The sequence below is a fragment of the Polistes dominula genome, unplaced genomic scaffold (genome assembly GCF_049000335.1).
Source record: "Polistes dominula isolate Pdom_NZ unplaced genomic scaffold, Pdom_raw_medaka contig_307, whole genome shotgun sequence".
Classification (NCBI taxonomy): Eukaryota; Metazoa; Arthropoda; class Insecta; order Hymenoptera; family Vespidae; genus Polistes; species Polistes dominula.
The window spans coordinates 176,150-195,993 of record NW_028301025.1 but is presented as its reverse complement, the minus strand read 5'-3'; the positions used below and the strand labels follow the sequence as shown (position 1 = coordinate 195,993).

The window sequence follows — 19,844 nt, the reverse complement described above, 5'->3', positions numbered from 1 at the left end:
TGGCGAATCGAAACTCGATCGTACTTTTAATGCCGTCCATTATACTCGAAAGACAACGCTCTTGCTGGCAGATGGAAAGCGTATTTATTATCTGGGAGATCACGTCCACACGAAGAGCCGTTAAACGAAGTAGAAAGTTAACCTCTCTCTCTCTCTCTCTCTCTCTATCGACAACTCATCCATTTTCCTGCTAGAGTCTTTACTGTAACCATTTTAGTTTTTTTTTTATTTATTATATTTCAATTGATCGATACAAGTTTAAGAAGACTATATTGATCCAAAATCATGATAGTATTTACTAATACTCGTTAATTGCTTGTTAGTTACATGGTGAACGCCATTGTGGTCCGATTCTTCTTTGGAGTCAACGAACTCCAAAGGTCGGGGGATTATTCGTGCACGATCAAGGAAGTACGGTTTGTCTTGAGACAAAAGAAAACTCAATTAAATTGTTCTACTTTGAAAATATTCGTTTCTAATCTACTTTTATACGGTTACCCATTAAATGTATGTTTGATTTTCTTGTCAAAATCGATTTCTCTCTCTCTCTCTCTCTCTCTCTCTCTCTCTCTCTCTTCGTTGAAGATCAAATATTTACGCAACTCTTTCGCAAATATTTGTAATTTTAAGTTGTTTTTATAAGTTCACGTCTACACTGTTTTCAGAGTTGGAGGAAAAAGAGAATCGTAAATGATGTTGCACATCGTTTTAACGGAAATTGCGATAATTTTGATTAAAATCATAAATACATACTTTATTGAATATTAAGGAGTAAGTAATGCATGAAATAACGAACTTTTTAACGCATATAAGTCACGAATAGGCAATTAATAGAATAATAATCATCATCGAAGAGAATAATTCGATAGAGAGAACAGGATGCCTCGTTATATTATATACGAGTATATACATATATGTATTATACTTTGGTATTTTGCATAGAGGACGTAGTGGAAAGGTATGCTACTTAAAATATAATAGATAACGGTTTCCAATAAAAGAATAATTAGCATGCAGTTAATTAATATTTTCTCATTAGCCTTTTATCTCATTAGATTTAATTAACATATAATATATACGTTAAACAGAAGGTGGGACTCAAACCTGTATATTATAAATAAAGTTAAAAGAAAGAAAATTATATTGTTTAACATTTCAAGAAATGATGAATAATAGTTTTGTAAACTAATCATAATGGTCATAATGGTCATAATGATCGAGAGAAGAGAAGTGTATTAAGGCCGGCGATACATGTACAATAAAAAAAAGATCGAATTTTCTTTTTTTTTCATAAATAGTTGGTTTACCATCTTAAAAGTATGCCTGTCAATTTTTAGAATGAAATTCGCATTATTTATCGATTGAAAATTCATTGAAGTGCTCCGAGTGCCTCAACTCGGCGCTAGACGCGACTGACGCCTTAATTTGAACGCATTTTTGTCCAAACGACTTTTTTCAAACTGTGCTGAAAGATGATAACTGAAAAAGCTTTCAACCAATTTTTATGAAATTTAGCACACATTTTCTTTATAGTATTAGCTATTAGCTTAAGAAAGACTTTTGATTATTGTTGACCTCGAAAATATTGAATTTCTATAAAGAAAAAAAAAAGAAAGGTACATACTGTGAAAAATGCAACAGTAGACGATGTAAGTGTATATTTTCATCTATAAATGTGATCGAACCGGATCGTGCAGTACGTGATCCATGGATCATGGTTCCTTTTCTTCGTTTCGTGTCGTCGAACTCTCGAACAGTTGATTCGACCATGTCTTACACCAACGCGTCCTCTTTTTTCCTTTTCTCGTTGTAAACTCTCCTACCACGATCTCTTCTCTTTTTTTTAGTCTTTTAGTTTTGACATACGTAAGAAAGTAGAGGTATAGGAGGTATACGTAGATTTCGTAATCGTTCAAACAGTGACATTCTTCCAACATACTACTCGTACAAGGTAGTATGAATTTTATTTTCATACATTCAAATCTTTCTCTCTCTCTCTCTCTCTCTCTCTCTTTCTTATTGTAGGTTATATACACATATGTATATATGTGTTTATGTGCAAGTGTGTCCTCGAGATACTTACTTACTTACTTACTTACTATCCTAAATTAGATTAGAACGTTAGTACGTGCTGATAATAACCGTACAGAAAAAGAGAGAAAGAAAAAGAAAAAGTGAAAAGAATAGAAATAGAAATAGTGAAAAACGTGCACGCATAGGATGACCTGAAAAAACAATTGCAATAAGTCTGGACCAATAAAGTGCACGAACGTGCTAGATTTTAACAATAAGATTCGTGTCCTATTTTATCCAAACTGATAAACATATCATCTAATCTTATATCATTTTATTTTGTAAACAGAAAAATATATAAATAAGAAAAGAAATAGAAAACATGAAAATGAGATATATGTACGTATGTTGTTTCGAATGCAAATAATTCATATACATATATAATATATATTATATTTCCATGTGATATACATCAGTACGTTTACATCCATCTTCGGATACAATGCGTATAACATACATTATTGTTTTATTTGAAATTGTATAATATTTTTTTTGTTTTGTTTTTTTTTTTTTATAATTTTTTTTTGGTTTCTCTTAAATTTGCATATACCACTTAAAATGAGTGTGTTATTTTAGCTTCGTGTATATGTTCTTTAGCGAGGCAAGATGCGCAGATGATGGATAGGTTCAATGCGGATCTCCTTGCTTTCAAATTTTATTTTTTATCATTTTCACTTTCTCTTTTCCAAATGTTTGTATTTCTTTTGAATATCATTTTCCCTGGTTATTCATTTTTCCTGGCGTTATCATAATTTACAACAATGTTATTTTCTTATCATTTGAAATGTTGATACAAATTGTTAGAAAAGAAAGAAATAAAGACATTTGTCGAGTGTATATTTATATGTATATATATTTTAATTATTTATTTATTTTTGTCCATTATATCCAGTGACCGTCTCGTTGCTCGTGAAAAAAGAATTAGAGGAGTTATTAGGCCGCAGAAATATCTTATCGAAAGATAAGAAAGAAAATTATAAAATGTAAACACACACAAAAATGATTCTATATAGTTTTTCAAGCGCTTTACAACATATACGTATATGTGCCCATAATTATGAAAGTGATAACATTTAAATACTAAATCAATTCTATTGATAACTGACTAGTTTTAGTATGCACTTTAATACACAATTGTATGTAATAATCCACTTTGAATTGAATTAAAAATTAAATAAAAAATTGTTAATTGTTTATTGTGCTGTAAATGGTTGTGGTAGTAAATCACATGAAAATTTAGAAATAAGCTTTCATGCTATACCTAAACCAGGCAGCAGGCAGGCAATTTTGTTTATATCGAAAATTTATTTGGAAAAAAAGAAAAAATAGATAAGTTTTAGCAGCTTGGCAGCGTGCTACTTTCAAATTAACAAATATAAACCCTCACATGAGAGTGTGTTCGTTACATTTAGAAAGAAATGATTTTGTTTTCAGTTACAAATAAAATTACTTGTTAATCATTTTGACAGATGTAATATCCAAAAAGATGACTTGGAAAAAAACAAGTGTTCCTTCGTGTAATTTAATAAATCGCAAAGTATCAAAAGATGTTGAAAAAAAAAAAAAAAATAAAGAGACACGGCGTCAACGTCAAGTTAATCGGAGTTTAAAAAAAAGAACAACATTAGTAAAAATTGTAGTTTGGTGAATGTAGAAAATATTGTACCTGATAAAAGTGATAAAAGGTGCTTTATAAATGATAACGTTGTTAAAATGTCTTTAACCTTTTAAGCACTACGCGCCACTATAGTGGCTTTCGCGAATGTCATCTACCAGTACGAAGCATAACTATAGTAGTTTTCCGAATGCCATCTTCTAGTAAGACGCGCCATTATAGTTGCTTTCGTGGATAACACCTTTTAAAATATATTATACCTAATTTTATTATTAATCATTAAAGTGAATTGTATAAATGAAAGTATATGTGTATCATTTCTTTGATAAAAATTGATAATTTAATCATGAAAAACTTCATGAAAATTTACTTGCGTAGAGAACAGCCATTGTTCGTTACACATCATAATTTTATCGTTTACACGTAATTCTCGCTGAATCCTGCCCTGCGCAACATTCAGCCGTGCCTAAGAGGTTAAATAAATAAAAAAGAAAAAAAAATAATAAACTAAAAAAACACACTAACTTAATGAAAACTTAATGGATAAACTCTTTGGTTGCACACAATACGTAGCAATGTTTTTTAAGCCACGCCTAGTGGTCAGTTGTCAATATAATATTGAAATAACAAACATTATCTCTAACGATTCATTTTTCACAATATCATGAAAATTACATTGAATTAATGTAATTTCAAATAATATCTTGTGAAATAACTTGATAAACTCATGTTGGTTTTTTTTTTTTTTTTTTTTTTTTTTTTAACGACTTTCATAATTATAGACACATATTACAATATTCAAAACGATGTTGCTTCAATAAATTCATTCACGTACAATTAATCGACTCGATGGAAAATATTTGGTTGTTTTATCCTTAAGAGGATTTCGTACAATGAACAAAAATAGCAAATTAATCGAAAAGCTCTCACATAAAAATATGATATTGTTCGTTTGATGTCGTCAAGATGATCTCTCGTTATCTTCCTTGGGATAATATTTCATCATGGATTAAATTCCCACGTAGTTTCGTTGAATTGACTTTGATCTTCTGATTTTTTGCCAGAATTTATGGCGATTATAGCGACGTATGGTTGTTGTTTGCCGCAAGGAATGAAACATCGTCAGGAAAAAAGAAATGGGTGAGAGAGAGAGAGAGAGAGTGAGAGGGTGGCAGCGGGGGGAGGGAGGGGGGAGGGGTAAAAAGTACGTCGAAAAATTGGAGACGAGGTAGTTTCTTTATCGGAAGAATACACATACAACCTACTACGACGTTCTTCTTAAAAAAAAACCAATTAAAACATCGTCTATCATTTATCTTGCTTTTCCTATCAGAATGAGGAATTGAAAAAAAAAAAAAAATATATATATATATATATATATATAATGATTAGAAATAGAATAAAAAATGGCTAGAAAATAATGATAATTGTAGTTTATACAATTAATAATACTAACGTAAATATAATAATCAATCGAACGTCAAATTAATATACCACGTTCGTATATAGAGTGCGTTATCAATTTTTTTTTCTTTTTTTTTTTACATTAAAATTATTATTTATAATTAATATTATCGTTATTATTATTATTATTATTAGTAGTAGTAGTAGTAGTAGTAGTAGTAGTAGTATTATTATTTTTATTACTATTATTATAATAATTATTATTATTATTATTATTATTATTATTATTATTATTATTATGAAAAGAAAAATACGTTCGACCTCAACGAGCCACAAAACAAGATTCTTATTAATATTATTATCATTATCATTATCATTATCATTATCATTATTATAATTGTTTCTCTGCACTTTTTTTCTTGTCGTTTTTCGAAGGGTAGGGGATGGAAAAGGAGATGTGGAGGGGGTTAAGGTTGGTTAGGCTGCACAATGTAAAGGGAAAAGGAAAAATATAATAGTATAGGTTTTGGTTAGGTTGATATTAAGAAAGTGGTCACCATAGATTGTCCAATTTAACCCCATTTTTGGAAGAGACCCATCCGTTGACACTGACAGTTGGAACCCCATAGATTGCAACGACAACTCGAGCTATAGCAACAATCCCTAGGTCGGTGATCACAGCTGCCACCGCGTCTTATACAGCCACGCCTAAATAGGTGAATCAAAGAGGAACGTCTACTCGAGATTAGGAGTTTCGTGTGATTCCTTTTTTTTTATATCGATACATGGATACAGGAGAGAAAAAGAAAGAAAAACAACAACAAACAAACAAAATAGAACCGTAGAAGCAAAAAATTAACCATTAATCCTTTGACTGCTAAAGGCGTATATAGACGCTTTCGCAAATCCATCAATATATACAAAAGGCGTAAATATACATAGGCCCTCTGTATTTTTTTACTATAACACCTTTATATATTGCTGTTTTACCGATTAAAATTCATTAACATGAAATTTATTGTTCTATGTAAGATAGCAACTAAATATCGGCAATTATTTCAATATCGTTTAGTCAATTGCTTTTATATTTAACAAATTCACAAATTGATTATTTTCTTTTTCTATCTTAATGTTATTATTTTTATTCGTTCATTATCATTTTAATATTTTAATTATTAGGTTAAAATTATTAAAATATCCTGTTAAAGTTGTCATATTCTGTGTTACATTATAAATTTTGTATTTTTTTTCTTTTATATTTAAATTGCCGATTATTATCGAAGGAATGCATAAAATAAATTAGGTAAATTAAAATAGCTTAAAAAAAAGATTAATATTTTTATTTTATTTGCAATTATTATATCTGTTTTGATCAGTAGTCAGTGGAAAAAAAAACAATCGCAACAATTGACATGCGAAAAACGCACCGTTCACATTAATGGATTTGTTCGAGAGCGCGCCGCAGTCAAAGCTCTAAGGTAAGTTACAAGTGAACGAAAAAAATTAATAATTAAAGGATAATGGTTAGAAATAAATGGTTTAGAAAAGGGTTGGCGAGATACTCACTTTTGTTGTGCAACTCGCATTAAATTGTCCAAAGAATTATCTGTATAGTCCGAGTCTACCACCTGCAAAGAGTCTTCTTCCGGTATTAAAGCGAGCGAGTCTAAAATTGTCAAAACAAATGGCTTTAATATAACATAAATCCTATATCCTATCCCTAGTAAGGGGTGCCCCGCTATTGCGATTATAAATTGAGGAGATATAAACTATCGTATCTTTCAAGTTGGATGAAACTGCACACAGTGTGCTAAATTTTATTCAAATCGGTTCAGTAGTTTACGAGTAAACAACGTAACACGTAATTTATATATATATATATCCTATATTGATTAACATATTGTGCATATGTTGGGTCGGCAAGAAAGTAATTTCGGCTTGTACCAATAGATAGAGTTATGTTTGTTTCGTTATTCTTTCGTTAATGTTACAATTTGTTAGTTATTTAATTGAAAGTTAATTTTTTGTATAGAAACAATAGAGTCTTATTTCACACTAGAAAACCGAAATTACTTTCTTGTCAACCCAATACATTTATATGAATAATAGAAAAAAAAATATGTATATATATATATATATATATATATATATATATATATATATATATATATATATATATATATATATATATGTATATATATAATTATGTGTGTTCTTATTATGTAAAAGAGATGTTTATATAGTAATCGATATAAGATACATATGTGTACACAAGATCATAGTCAATGCATTAGGTAAGTTATTTGAAAGAGAGAGAGAGAGAGAGAGAGAGGAGAGGTACCCTCGATCAAACAGTTAGTCGATACTGCTGATAATATCGATAGGATGACGTGCTATTCTTATATTAGTAAGAGTCTAGATAACACTTTAATAAGGGCCATTGAAATAAAAATAGAATGGTTATAAATAATTGTCGACGTTTATTTTTATTATGCTCTCTTACGTAAACAATTATAAGAAAGAAGAAACAAAATAGAAGATAGGTAAAAAAATATGGAGGGTAGAGGTAAGGAGTAACATCTCTGTATGTGAAAAGTGTCCTTTGAAATCGAACCAATTGAGGTGGCGCCACATTAGCATCATGGTAAATTTTAAAGGAAGCGCCGAAAAATATTATTCGAGTAGGATTGAGAAATAAACAATTACAATACATTTACAATTGCTACATTCATACCATACCTTCTACGTTCACCAGCGCCATTCTGGAAGATTTTTGAACTGTTATTGACAGAAAACGCTGGACACTTTTTCACACTTTCTTCCATAAGAGATTTTACTCCTTACCTCTACCCTCCATAGTAAAAAAAAAAAAAAAATAAGCAAAAATTATCAGAAATCCATTTAATGACACCACATGCGCATAAAATGATGTAATGTGGATACATTTATTCGAAAATAGCTCGACATGGTAAAAAGACTTTTCTATTTTCCAGTTGGTGGAACAGACAAGAAATAATATACGTAAATAGGGATAATATTATACATGTGTATGATAATACTTCATAAAGGATTTTCTGAGGAAACATTATTACTATTATGATTGTAAAATGTGATTCATTATATTATTGATTATAAAATAAATTAATGAAATATTAGTTACGAAATTGTATTGTATAATTTTGATGAATTTAAACAATATTTACAATTCAACGATTCATAAGCAAGGAAATGTTTTAATGAGCAGTTATTTGAAGTTAAAAATACTTCATGAAGTATTCATACGAGATTTATCATGTTCCAAATAATTTTCACGTAATGTTAAAAACCGCCGGAGGGTAAAATGAATATAAATTCTTGTTTGAAAATATCTCGAAAAATATCCCTTCTTGGGATATTAATAATGTATAAATTATTATCAACAAAATCTGACTTTATTGCTCTTTCAAATAGGGGGATGTTGAATTTTGTTTGTTGAAAATTTGAAGATAAGTAAAACTGTCTCCGGGGGTAAGTGTTAAATTATTTAGAAAATCTCATCGGAAACTGTTTTTTCTTATAAATTTATATATACGAAAGAAAATATTGTATTATTTTTCAAAAATAACTTGTTGTTCGTTCGAAAAGAAAATGGAAAAATGAAAGAATTTGTTCTTTTGACATTTTCGTATTGTTCTATATTCTTATCAAGGGAACTTTGGTATGAAGGTAATCCAGATAAACACCCTTGCTCGTTTTCCGCCCTTTCAACGAGACCCCCCCACAACTAACTTCCTACGATTTTACGATTTCGTGGAGAAAATTTCAAAATCCTTTTTACACTTTTCATTCTTGTGTTATTTACTATCTCTTTACTATATTTCCATTACGTGTATACTTAACTTAATAAAAATAAACTAGGTTTGTATTTCTACGTCAAATCATTGTTAACAATTTTTATAAGATTTGAAAACAACAACAAAAAAAAAAGAAAAAACGATAATTTATCATGTTTTTTAAATAACAAATTTTCAATTAAAACTTTCAACTCCGTTGAACCAATTAGTATTCGTTTTTTGATTGTGGGGGAAAAAAAAAAAAACAAAAAAAAAAGAAAGATTTTTCCATTAAAGTTTGAGAGAAAATATTTTCGTAATAAATCCGTCGGCATTATACTGTAAACCGATAGAATTTTAATTAAAACATAAATTTTCAATGAATTTATTTTATTTAATGTCAATTAAAATTGTTGATTAACGTTATTATTATTGATCCATCTATTTTTATTTGTTCATATACACATATGCATGTTTTTTTGTCTTGTACAAATATCAGAAAGACATGTCTAAAAAGAGAATTTTCTATGTTCTCGTGTTAAAATATTGTTGAAACATCTTTGAAATCATATAGTGTAATATATTTTATGGGAAAATAGCCGTCGCGCTAAAGTTTCCTCGTATTTCGTTCGGTTTGTGTGTATACTATATCTATATATACTATTACTCATGGAAAATCTTGTTTATTTCGAGCACGGATAAACTTCAAATATATTCATATATATATATATATATATATATATTTCGTGTTGGAAATGATTATTATCTCAAATAATTCCTAAAATTCGTTCTGTGAATACAAAAACTTGTTGACTCCGTTAACGATAATAAAATAAGACAATAAAGTAATATTTTTTGTTTTTAAATAAACAGACTAAAATAATTATTTTCACACCATATAAAAAAAACACAAATATAAAATTAAAAAATAAATAAGTAAATAAAATAATTATGAATTTGGATCGATGTTTGTTGACTATTGTTTCGTCAATAAATTGATTACTATTGGGTTGGCAAGAAAGTAATTTCGGAAATAAGTAAATATATATATAAAGTAGGTGTCAGGTTGTTTGTCCGCAATGGACTCGTAAACTACTGAACCGATTTGAATAAAATTTTGCACACTGTGTGCAGTTTTATCCAACTTGAAAGATAGGATTGTTTATGTCTCAATTTATAATCGCAATAAGGCGGTATAAGGTAATTCGTGAGCCACAGCTAGGCACCCACACTAGAGCACCCCTAGTATATATATATAATATTATTAGGTTGGCAAGAAATAAAACGGAAATAACTTTCTTTCCAACCCAATATAATTTAGTTCCATTTATTTGTAAACGTTCAATTTAGAAAACATTCCTCTCTCCCTCCCTCTTTAATGCAAAATCAATTATATTTATTTGTTTGAATTATTTGTTTCATTGAAATATACATATATGCATATGTAATAGTAAAATGTAGTAAAAAGTAAAGGTAAGGTAAAGGGCAGCAAGGTATTTTCGCCTACATAATCGTCCCACGCACGTGTTAAGTTTGCTTTTAGTAAAGTTAAAATATTCATTATTAGATTTCATTCGTACTAAAGTTAAGAAAAAAAGGAAAGAAAACTAGTCATAATATCATTACCATTGCTAATGGTAATACCCTATTATGGTTGAGAAGCATATTTCGTAAGAACGTTATCCTTTCTTGCACAATATTCTCTTTTCATTCTCGGTATGAGTAGAAAAGGTCAAACATGTGTACAAGTTTCAAAGTCCTTCGAAAATTTTAAATATGTTTCAATTATTATAAATAAATAAATAGATAGATATAAAAGATAAAAAAATATCTCTCTTATCGTATCATCAATAAAGTAATAAATGTAAAAAGTATATCAATTGTAAAAAAAAAAAAAAAAAAAGAAGATATGTCGTTAGATAAGAAGAATCTACAAACAGAGATCAATTTGAAAGTTGCAAAGTTGGCAAACACAATACACTCTCTGAGAGGCTTCTTCTATCCTTTTTTTATCTACTCAATAAAGGTCAATTTAATAGTGACACACTGACAACGAGTTGAATCGAGTGAGCAATAATGTATCTCGCAATCGATAAAAAAAAAAACCAAAGATAATATCGATTTGGATTAGATGGGAGAAAAAGAAGAAAGAAAAAAAAAGCTCCAAAAGGAATATTCTATTTTTTCTTCTTCTTTCTTGTTCTTTCGTCTATTTGGATATCGTTGCTTAGGATAGAAAAAAAAAAAAAGAATGAAAATAATTGGATAATGAAGAAAATGAAATTAATTGGAGAAACCTTTTAAGAAAGAACAAAATGTATCGATCGTTCTCGGCAATGTTGTTTTTAATTGATGAAATGTCGATCGTTTCTTTGAGATTAATCGAATTGATCGAATGAACTCTTACATATGATAATATGTTACATTGTCCGGCTGGTTAAATGTTATCGTTGGAAAATTGACTTTATTTTCCTTTGACTAAAATGTTACATAAACGAACATGACAAGATGGGATATAGAGATGAGATAGGTTGAACAATTAAATCGGGATTTACGTCTAAAGGAACAAATGCAAATGAAGTTTACGTTAACTCTCGTTACGATCATTAAGGGTCTTTTACGAATTTCAACGAAATCCAATAAACAGAGTATGACTATATATATATTATCTGTCTTTTACTATTTAACAACGCGAATCAAAATAAATATATAAGATTTTTCAAAAGTCTAAACATTCGTTCAAATTTCGTTCAAATTTCGTTAAAATTTCGTTAAAATTGGTTGTTAAATTTATTTCTATTTTGATATTATTATTTTTATTTTCTTCGTAATATGAATTATTTCATATGCTATCAATATATTATCAACTACGAAATGTCTGTTCGTATATATTACTCCTTTGTACTACTTCGAAATCGATAAAAACCGAATGACAGTTAATTAATAAATAACAAAATGTTGTTGAATATGATGAAGTAATTAAACGTCCTTAAAATTTATTTCAATAACTATTCAAGTTGAAATAATTTTTTTGTCCCGATATATTACGTCGATAAATGAAGAAAACAACAACACCTGTCCGTCCGACCATATCGTATGATTGTTCTACTTCAAATTAGTGAGAACAACTAATTATCAAAAAGGATGATTAAATTGTTCTTTCATATAACCATTTTCAAATATTATTTTCAAAAGGATAATAAATGTAATTATTGTTATAACGCTTTTTATTCTTCTTTTTCTAAGGGTTGTTTAAGGATTTATAGGATAGTATTCGTCCATAATGATTTATGCGTGAATATGAGTGAGAGTGATATTGGCAAATAAAATAAGATAAATAAATTTAAAAAAAAAAAAAACGGTAAGACTCGAGTACTTAAAAGGAAAATAAGGAAAATTCAATCCTCTGAGGGTTGCGTTAGTGAAACAACGGTAGTGCTGCATATCGTTTAAATCAATTACAATGAAATTATTTGTAATTATACTTAAATAATCCCACCTTTCAAAATATCAAGGGATGAGATAAAGACTTTTACATTGTTTATTTTATTTCCATTTAACTAACTAACTAAAGAAACATTGATATAACGAATGTCTGACCATACGCGGTATTGTGTTACTCCAAATAATACTAAATGATTAAACAATGATAAATGAAAATATCGAATATTTCGTAAATACAATTATTCTTTTCTAAATAATCAATAATTATTCGACATGTCGAATAATCCAAATTCGTATACAAAGAAATAAATCCTATATATCCCCATAAAAATGTATAATATCGAGCTTGATGAAAATTATAATTATAATAATGACACTAACCTTCATCAAAATAAGGACTGGCAAGGCTCCTTTCGGCCAGGACGATGAAACAGCAAAACAACCACACTGTTGAGAACTTCATCTTTCTTCTTATTATATCTTCAACAATTAGTGATCTCTCTTATTATATATTATAGAATTTCTTCTTTTCCTTGAGAATAGAAAAAGTAAAGGGGGATGAAAAGTTTGTAAGATCTTGTTAACACCTCGTTAAAATGTCTGATTTACTTAGTAATTTTCTTTCTCTCTTTCTCTTTCTCTCTTTTTCTTTCTCTTGATCTTTCTCTTGATCTTTCTCTTGATCTTTGGACAGATGGGATAAAAGGACACCGAGGGTCAAGCTCGTGTACTCGAGGATGCTCGGGATGCGAATGAGAATTTCTCTGCGTAGAGGAAGCTTATATAGACGAGACGGGGAGGCGTGGCGATTGCGCCCCCACGAACCCGAAGATCGTAGGAAGTAGAGAGCGAAATTCAGGATATCAGACATTGCGGTTTTTCTTTTCTTTTTTTTTTTTCACCGGTCTCACCACGATTGGTTTCCATTTACAAGGAAACTCTCTGCCTCATCTTACCCACCACTCTCTCTCTCTCTCTCTCTCTCATACCCTTTTCTCCCCCTTTTCATAGCTTATAAATAAAAAGAAAAAATACTTTTTCGATATAAAATATTTTATCGTATTTCTCTCTCCCTCTCTCTCTCTCTCTCTCTCTCTCTCATACCGATCTTTTTTTCTTGTTCTTGTTCTTTTTAATTTCATATATATTTTGATGTACTCTTTTCTTCTTTATTCATTACCCTTGGTTTTCTTCGAATTCAAATGTTTTTTTCAAATTTGGTTTAAGTGTATTATTGCATATACATATATGTATCTAACAATACGAGAAACAACAGGTATGAAAATTGTTTGACGATTTTTTAAGAAGAAAAGTATTACGTAGGAAACTCTGTATATGTTATCTTTCAATGTTTTAACATTAGTATAGTAATCAGATTATTATATATTTGTATTAGTGTTTTAATATAGAATTCGTAGTACTCATTTGAATACTAAATGAGTAGGCGTAGGTTATTTTTCCGTAGGCCTCTTCTACACGTCACATTGAAACGATTGCTGACACGAGTCTATTAGATATTTCAATAACAGTTGCCTATATGTGGCAAATCCAAATATGTATCACACAATAATGTCACTTTAAGAAAGGATATTACATTTCAAAAATGTGATGATATATGTATGTGAAATAAATCAAATTCAAATTTAAACTTGATCTAACAATCAAAAACGAATTATTTCGAGTATCTGACCAGTCTCAAGTGTCGTATGTAAATGTGATTATAAATCTCTATTCCTATATTTATACATTTTATTTTTATACATTTTTGTAATATTATTTAGTATATTTTTTTTCTTTCACATTAAAGACATGTACAATGTTTTATATCCTTTCTCTAATTAATATTTCAAAAATTAATCGAATTTGCATTTTTTTTTTTTTTTTTGTATACATTCGGTCTCCTTTTATCAGTCATTTCTTCGAATTATTGACAATAAGAACATTTCCCTTGGAAAAGTCAAATCTTTTGTATACTTTTAGTAAGAACGTTAGTTGTGGTTGAGTGTGTTTCGTATAATATTATGAAGGTATGTTTCTATCGTTGAATAGTGAACTTTTGAAAAGATTACGTGGATGAATCTAAAATGTAAATATTTCAAATATGTATGTATAAGTTCAATATGCATATTTAATATGAAATTTTATCATTGAATTAAACTACTTTAATCTTCTTCTTAATATATATATATATATATATATATATATATATATATATATATATATATAAATTACGTGTATGTCACGTTGTTTGTCCGCAATGGACTCGTAAACTATTGAACCAATTTGAATAAAATTTTGCACACTGTGTGCAGTTTTATCCAACTTGAAAGATACGATAGTTTATATCTCCTCAATTTATAATCGCAATAAGGCGGTATAAGGTAATTCTGATTGTGAGCCACAGCAACGCGTATATATTAAGTATTGGGTGTGGGTATAAGATATGCAGCATATGTAGTAAAATGATTAAGTAGATAAAAAAAAAAGATGAAATTTGTAAGTTTGGAAAAAAAGAACAAATATTATAGGATTCCTTTTCGGGTAAGTTTTCTATAGTAACTTTTTAGTCATTGACTTTCCGCGTGAATAAACGTTTCCAAAGACAAAGATAAAAGATATGAGATAGGAAAGAGAAAAGTGTTCACGTTATCTTGCTCGGTTCAGAAGGTCCATCAGGGAGGATGAGAGAAGGAACGCCCTTGATACGCTCCCTTGGCCGCTTCTTCTTCAAATGGAAGGAGGGTGAAATAGTGCTCTCCTTCTCGTTGACGTCATTCGAAGAAACGAAACGCGTACTATCAATCATTCTATCCATGTGTCGTCTACATCCTTATCGAAGGATGTATGTATTTCTTCTTGCAGACGATCATCTTCTCTCCTTGTTCCTGTGGTCGTAATTCGATCGTGATATCTTCCTTCCAATGGATCCTTACATGTCTGACTTTCCAACGTTTACCTATTCCACTTTGAATCAACTCTCTTATTGGATAGACCAAAATTTCCTTGCCATTTAATTCTTTTTTTTTCTTTTTCAAATAATCCATTTCATCCCTTATAATCAAATCCGTTTCCCTGTAAGAGAAGGGGGGCGGGGCGAGGCGGGGCGGGGTGGTTAGGTTTTATTAGCTATTTACAACCGTAAATTTTATTATATACAATTTACCTGTATGTAAATAGGGGAACGACAATTAAAGACTATTATCGGCTCAAATTATTTACCTCTCTTTATCTATCTCTCTAGCTATCATTGATTGATCCTTTGATTAATCGATTTTTATCGATCACTCTACTATGCGTCTTTCTAGGAGTGCGCGGCAAATTCAAATGAAAGAAAATATACTTTTCTTTATATATATATATATATAATGTATATTTGTATTTATTTGATTATTACTATAGTAAAATATATAATATACTTTAGTACTGTATTTCACCTTGATAATCAAGCAAAAGAAGTGATCGCAAATGTCAACGGTTATATTCTTAAAAATAACTCCTAGAAAGAAAAAAGAGAGAGAGAGAGAGAGAGAGACTTCTTCTCTCTCTTCTTACTCTGTGACGTTAGTTTTACAACTGATTTATTATTGCTTCTATAAATGACTATAGACAACGTGTGTCGAGTTTCAATTGGAGATTAAAAGAGATTCTATAATCGAAAGTGGAAAAAAAAAAAGCAAAATAAACGGGGGTTGTTACGTACGTTGTTCCTACTGTCTATTGCCAACCCCCTCCGTATTCGATATCACATCAATCACATCGTTTTCCTTGATTAGATTTGCTCGTCAATTTAATTAAATTTCCTAGAGTACTACGACAAGCTAATTAATAATTAAACGGCTAACTACTAACTACGATGTTTGTTCTTTCTCTCTTTTACTTTCTATTTACACCTTTGTATTAGTATTCTAAACGTTCACGAATATTCTCGATGTTTTATTCGAAAATTTGTATGTTGTTGTATTGTTGAGGGTGGTTTTGTTATTCCAAGAACGTTACCTTCCTTCTTTCGAAAACAATCAAAAAACGAGGTTGAAACTCTTCAAAATTCTCTTCATCTAAAACTCAATTTAATTTATCAAAGATACCAAGGAAAATAATGTAGAAAGTAGAATATTTATAGGAGAAAAAATATATTCCTTTAGAATTGCCAAGCCAATGTCCATTTACAAACATCTAATGAATCTAGAATTTCCGGTGGCTCATTATAACGATAACACATAAACGATATGAAGCATGGCACCCCTGTGTACCATAAACGCCAATTAGGATAACACCTCAAATTTCTCCTTTATAGACGTGGCGCCTCTTGTCAACGCGGTTACATTATATTTATTTAGTTATATGCTATTTTTGTTTACTATTATATATATATATATATAAAGTTAAGGGGGTATTCTGGTCTAGAAATTGGAAAAAATCGATTTTTTTTGTCATATTTTCAAAGTGTTTAACCTTTTAAGAATATGTTCTCAAGAGGATTTTTCAAAATTCAAATTATTTTTGGAGATATAGCTGTTTTAGTGACACCTATATCCTACTATCCTATATCCTACACCTATTACGCGAAACTTTGAACGCGTTTTTCTCGAAACTGTTTTTTTGTTTTTGCTTGAAATTTGGTGAGAGTCTTCTCTATGCATTACTCTATCGTGCAAACTAAAATCTTACAAAATTTTTCATTTTTACTATTTTTAAAAAATTCGGAAAAGTAAAAAAAGTTATAAAAATAATGTATCTTTTTTTCAAACAGCTGTAATTTAGCGAAAAAAATACTTTTTTCAATTCTTTTAGTTGAAACGATAGCGGCATTATTCTAAATTAATAATCCGTTGTAATTTTTTATTTCGGATTACCAGGAGAACTGCAATCATGGCTACCGTCGCGCGACCACCGTTTTTTTGCGACCACCAACTTTTTCAATTTTGAATTTTTTCAATATTTTTTTCTTTTCATGTATTCTCGAAATATTAATGAATATCTTGTAACATTATAGATAGTAGAAATATTATTCGTCTTGTTGTTATTACACTTGATAAAGTACCTATAATTCATGCCTCTAGACCAGAATACTACCACCTTAAAATAAAATAAACATTTACCGTGGGTGAAATAAAAACAATAATGGTTGTGAAATCGTACGGATTTTGGGGGAAAAAAAGGGGAATGTTTGTCACTCGTCGAGAATTGTTTTCTTTTTTGCGTGCGCACGTTTGTTATATCAATTTTGATACGTCAGCTCGTTATTTCTGGATCAAAACGAGAGAAATGAATTTTTCCGAAGGATTTTATCAACAAAACAACAATTTTTATGTTTAATGGTAAAATTAAAACAAGAACAAATATTATACCTATATCTCCTAAGAGATTTTTAATATTTAATTATAATAAATCTAATTTTTAAATTACTTCTCATTTGTTATATATATTTTATTTTTATATTAAAATGTTTTAATTAGGGCCATTGCAATTAGACAATACTTCACACATGATTCATGATAATCTCCTATATATGTATTATGGAGGGTCTCTACCCTTACCTCTGTAAGGAGTATCATCTCATATGGGAGAAAATTTGAAAAAGTGTCCAGCGTATGCTATAAATAACAGTTCAAAAACCTTCCAGAGTGGCGCTGGTGTAGACAAAGGGTATGGTATAAATTGTAAACAAATTGAACTGTGCCGAGTTAAAAAATGTAATATTATTGCCGACTCTAAAGTATTTAATTATTACAAATTTCAACTACTTGCGTAGTACAAAATAATGTAATAAATATAACCTTGAAGAATTATTATGAGCTACACTTAGTGTAGCTAGAGTGATTTTATTTCGTCAACTGTGAATAGTACGTTTATTGATTTTTTATCATTTCATTTTATGACAAAGTATGTGAATAACAAAACAGTTATGGTTAAAATTTACATAGAGCAGACAAGCCAGCATAAAACTTGTCGCGCGAAATAAAAAGAGATAGAACATGGGAGATTGATGACGGCGCATGCGCATTACTCTGCTAGTGAGGTTAAGGTAGGTATGTATCGTATACATACGTGTACGATAAGCACGACAAATCTAATGCGCATGCGCCGGTATAATATCTCTATGAAAATTTGTGTTGTGAAATGTTGTGTTCCTTGTTTATTTCTCAATTCTACTCTAATCATATTTGGCGCTTCCTTTAAAATTTACCCTGATGCTACTGTGGCGCCACCCTAATTGAATGCATTTCGACGGACACTTTTCATATACACAGATGATACTCCTTACCTCTAACCTTCATACTAGTACTAAACATTTTTTTTAATGCAACTCCTGCATTGAAAATTAATTGACATTTGTTCTTTTGCTCCGACTTAAGACTAAAGTATCTAGGACGCATTGTCACTAGTCGAGCTAATTCTTCCTAGAAACTGAATTCAATTTTACATAAGTTGGTAATCCTAGCTAAACATGTGTTTCTAACCTCTATTAGTTGAGACAAGTTTTGTATATATAAATATTCACGTTTTTATTAAGTTATAATATATAGATATATAATAAAGATGGTGCGAAAATTAAAATATCATGAACAAAAATTATTAAAGAAAGTTGATTTTATTTCTTGGGAAGCGGATAATAATTTGCACGAAGTCAAAGTTTTAAGACGTTTTAGAATTCAAAAAAGAAGTGATTATGCAAAGTATATATATATATATATCAATTAATCAATAATATATATCAATTTTGTATTCTATATATAATATATAATTTTTAACTTGAATATGTTTATTTTCTAGATACAACAAATTGTCTCGTGAAGTTCGAGAATTAGGAGAGAAAATTAAAGAGCTCGATGCTGATAATCCATTTCGCATAGAACAAAGTGCATTGTTATTGGAAAAATTATACATAATGGGCTTAACATCTAACAAATCTGACTTATCTCTTACCCAAAAGATAAGTGCAAGTTCATTTTGTAGAAGACGATTGCCAGTTATCATGGTTCGTAATAAAATGAGTGAAAATATAAAATTAGCAACGCAGTTGATCGAACAAGGACACGTTAGAGTAGGAACAGAAATAGTTAAAGATCCAGCATTTTTAGTTACAAGGTAATAAACACAATGAATTAATGATATTAATATTATACAAGTTAGAGGTTATCATTAATAAAAAAAAAACAAAAACAAAAACAAAAAAATGCACTGCGTTATTATTTTAGAAATCTCGAAGATTTTGTAACATGGGTCAATACGTCTGCAATTAGAAAGCATATTATGGAATACAATGATGCTGTAAGTATTTCATTAATCATTAAAATACATATTTTGTACTAATATTAGATTATTAACAAATTCTTTATTACAGAGAGATGACTACGATATGATGTAATGATTAAGCACATAGGATAAAATTGTTTTTTACCTATATTCAAATAAATAAATTATTGTTTCTATTTCAATGAAAAGTCGTTCCTATTATGTATACCTTTCAATAATAATATAATTTTACATGTTTT

General features: G+C 29.3%; 2 protein-coding genes across 3 annotated transcripts; one reads left to right on the top strand and one right to left on the bottom strand.

Annotated features, from left to right (window-relative positions):
* Window positions 1-2,446: 2,446 nt before the first annotated feature.
* Window positions 2,447-13,117, bottom strand: LOC107072500 (xibalbin-1). 2 transcript variants are annotated; one of them, XM_015332491.2, is made up of 4 exons: window positions 12,958-13,109; window positions 12,730-12,880; window positions 6,659-6,758; window positions 2,447-5,827 (listed from the first exon to the last, which is right to left on the bottom strand). In XM_015332491.2, exons 2-4 carry the CDS (start codon window positions 12,809-12,811, stop codon window positions 5,665-5,667), a joined length of 345 nt encoding a protein of 114 aa, XP_015187977.1. In that variant the 5' UTR covers window positions 12,812-12,880; window positions 12,958-13,109; the 3' UTR covers window positions 2,447-5,664. The 2 variants fall into 2 exon arrangements, with proteins under 2 accessions (XP_015187977.1, XP_015187978.1); XM_015332492.2 differs by having other exon boundaries at window positions 2,447-5,800; window positions 12,730-13,117.
* A 5,378-nt stretch (window positions 13,118-18,495) lies between these two features.
* On the top strand, window positions 18,496-19,842 carry LOC107072499 (U3 small nucleolar ribonucleoprotein IMP3). The gene is made up of 4 exons (XM_015332489.2): window positions 18,496-19,025; window positions 19,123-19,437; window positions 19,548-19,620; window positions 19,694-19,842. Exons 1-4 carry the CDS (start codon window positions 18,889-18,891, stop codon window positions 19,715-19,717), a joined length of 549 nt encoding a protein of 182 aa, XP_015187975.1. The 5' UTR covers window positions 18,496-18,888; the 3' UTR covers window positions 19,718-19,842.
* Window positions 19,843-19,844: the final 2 nt, after the last annotated feature.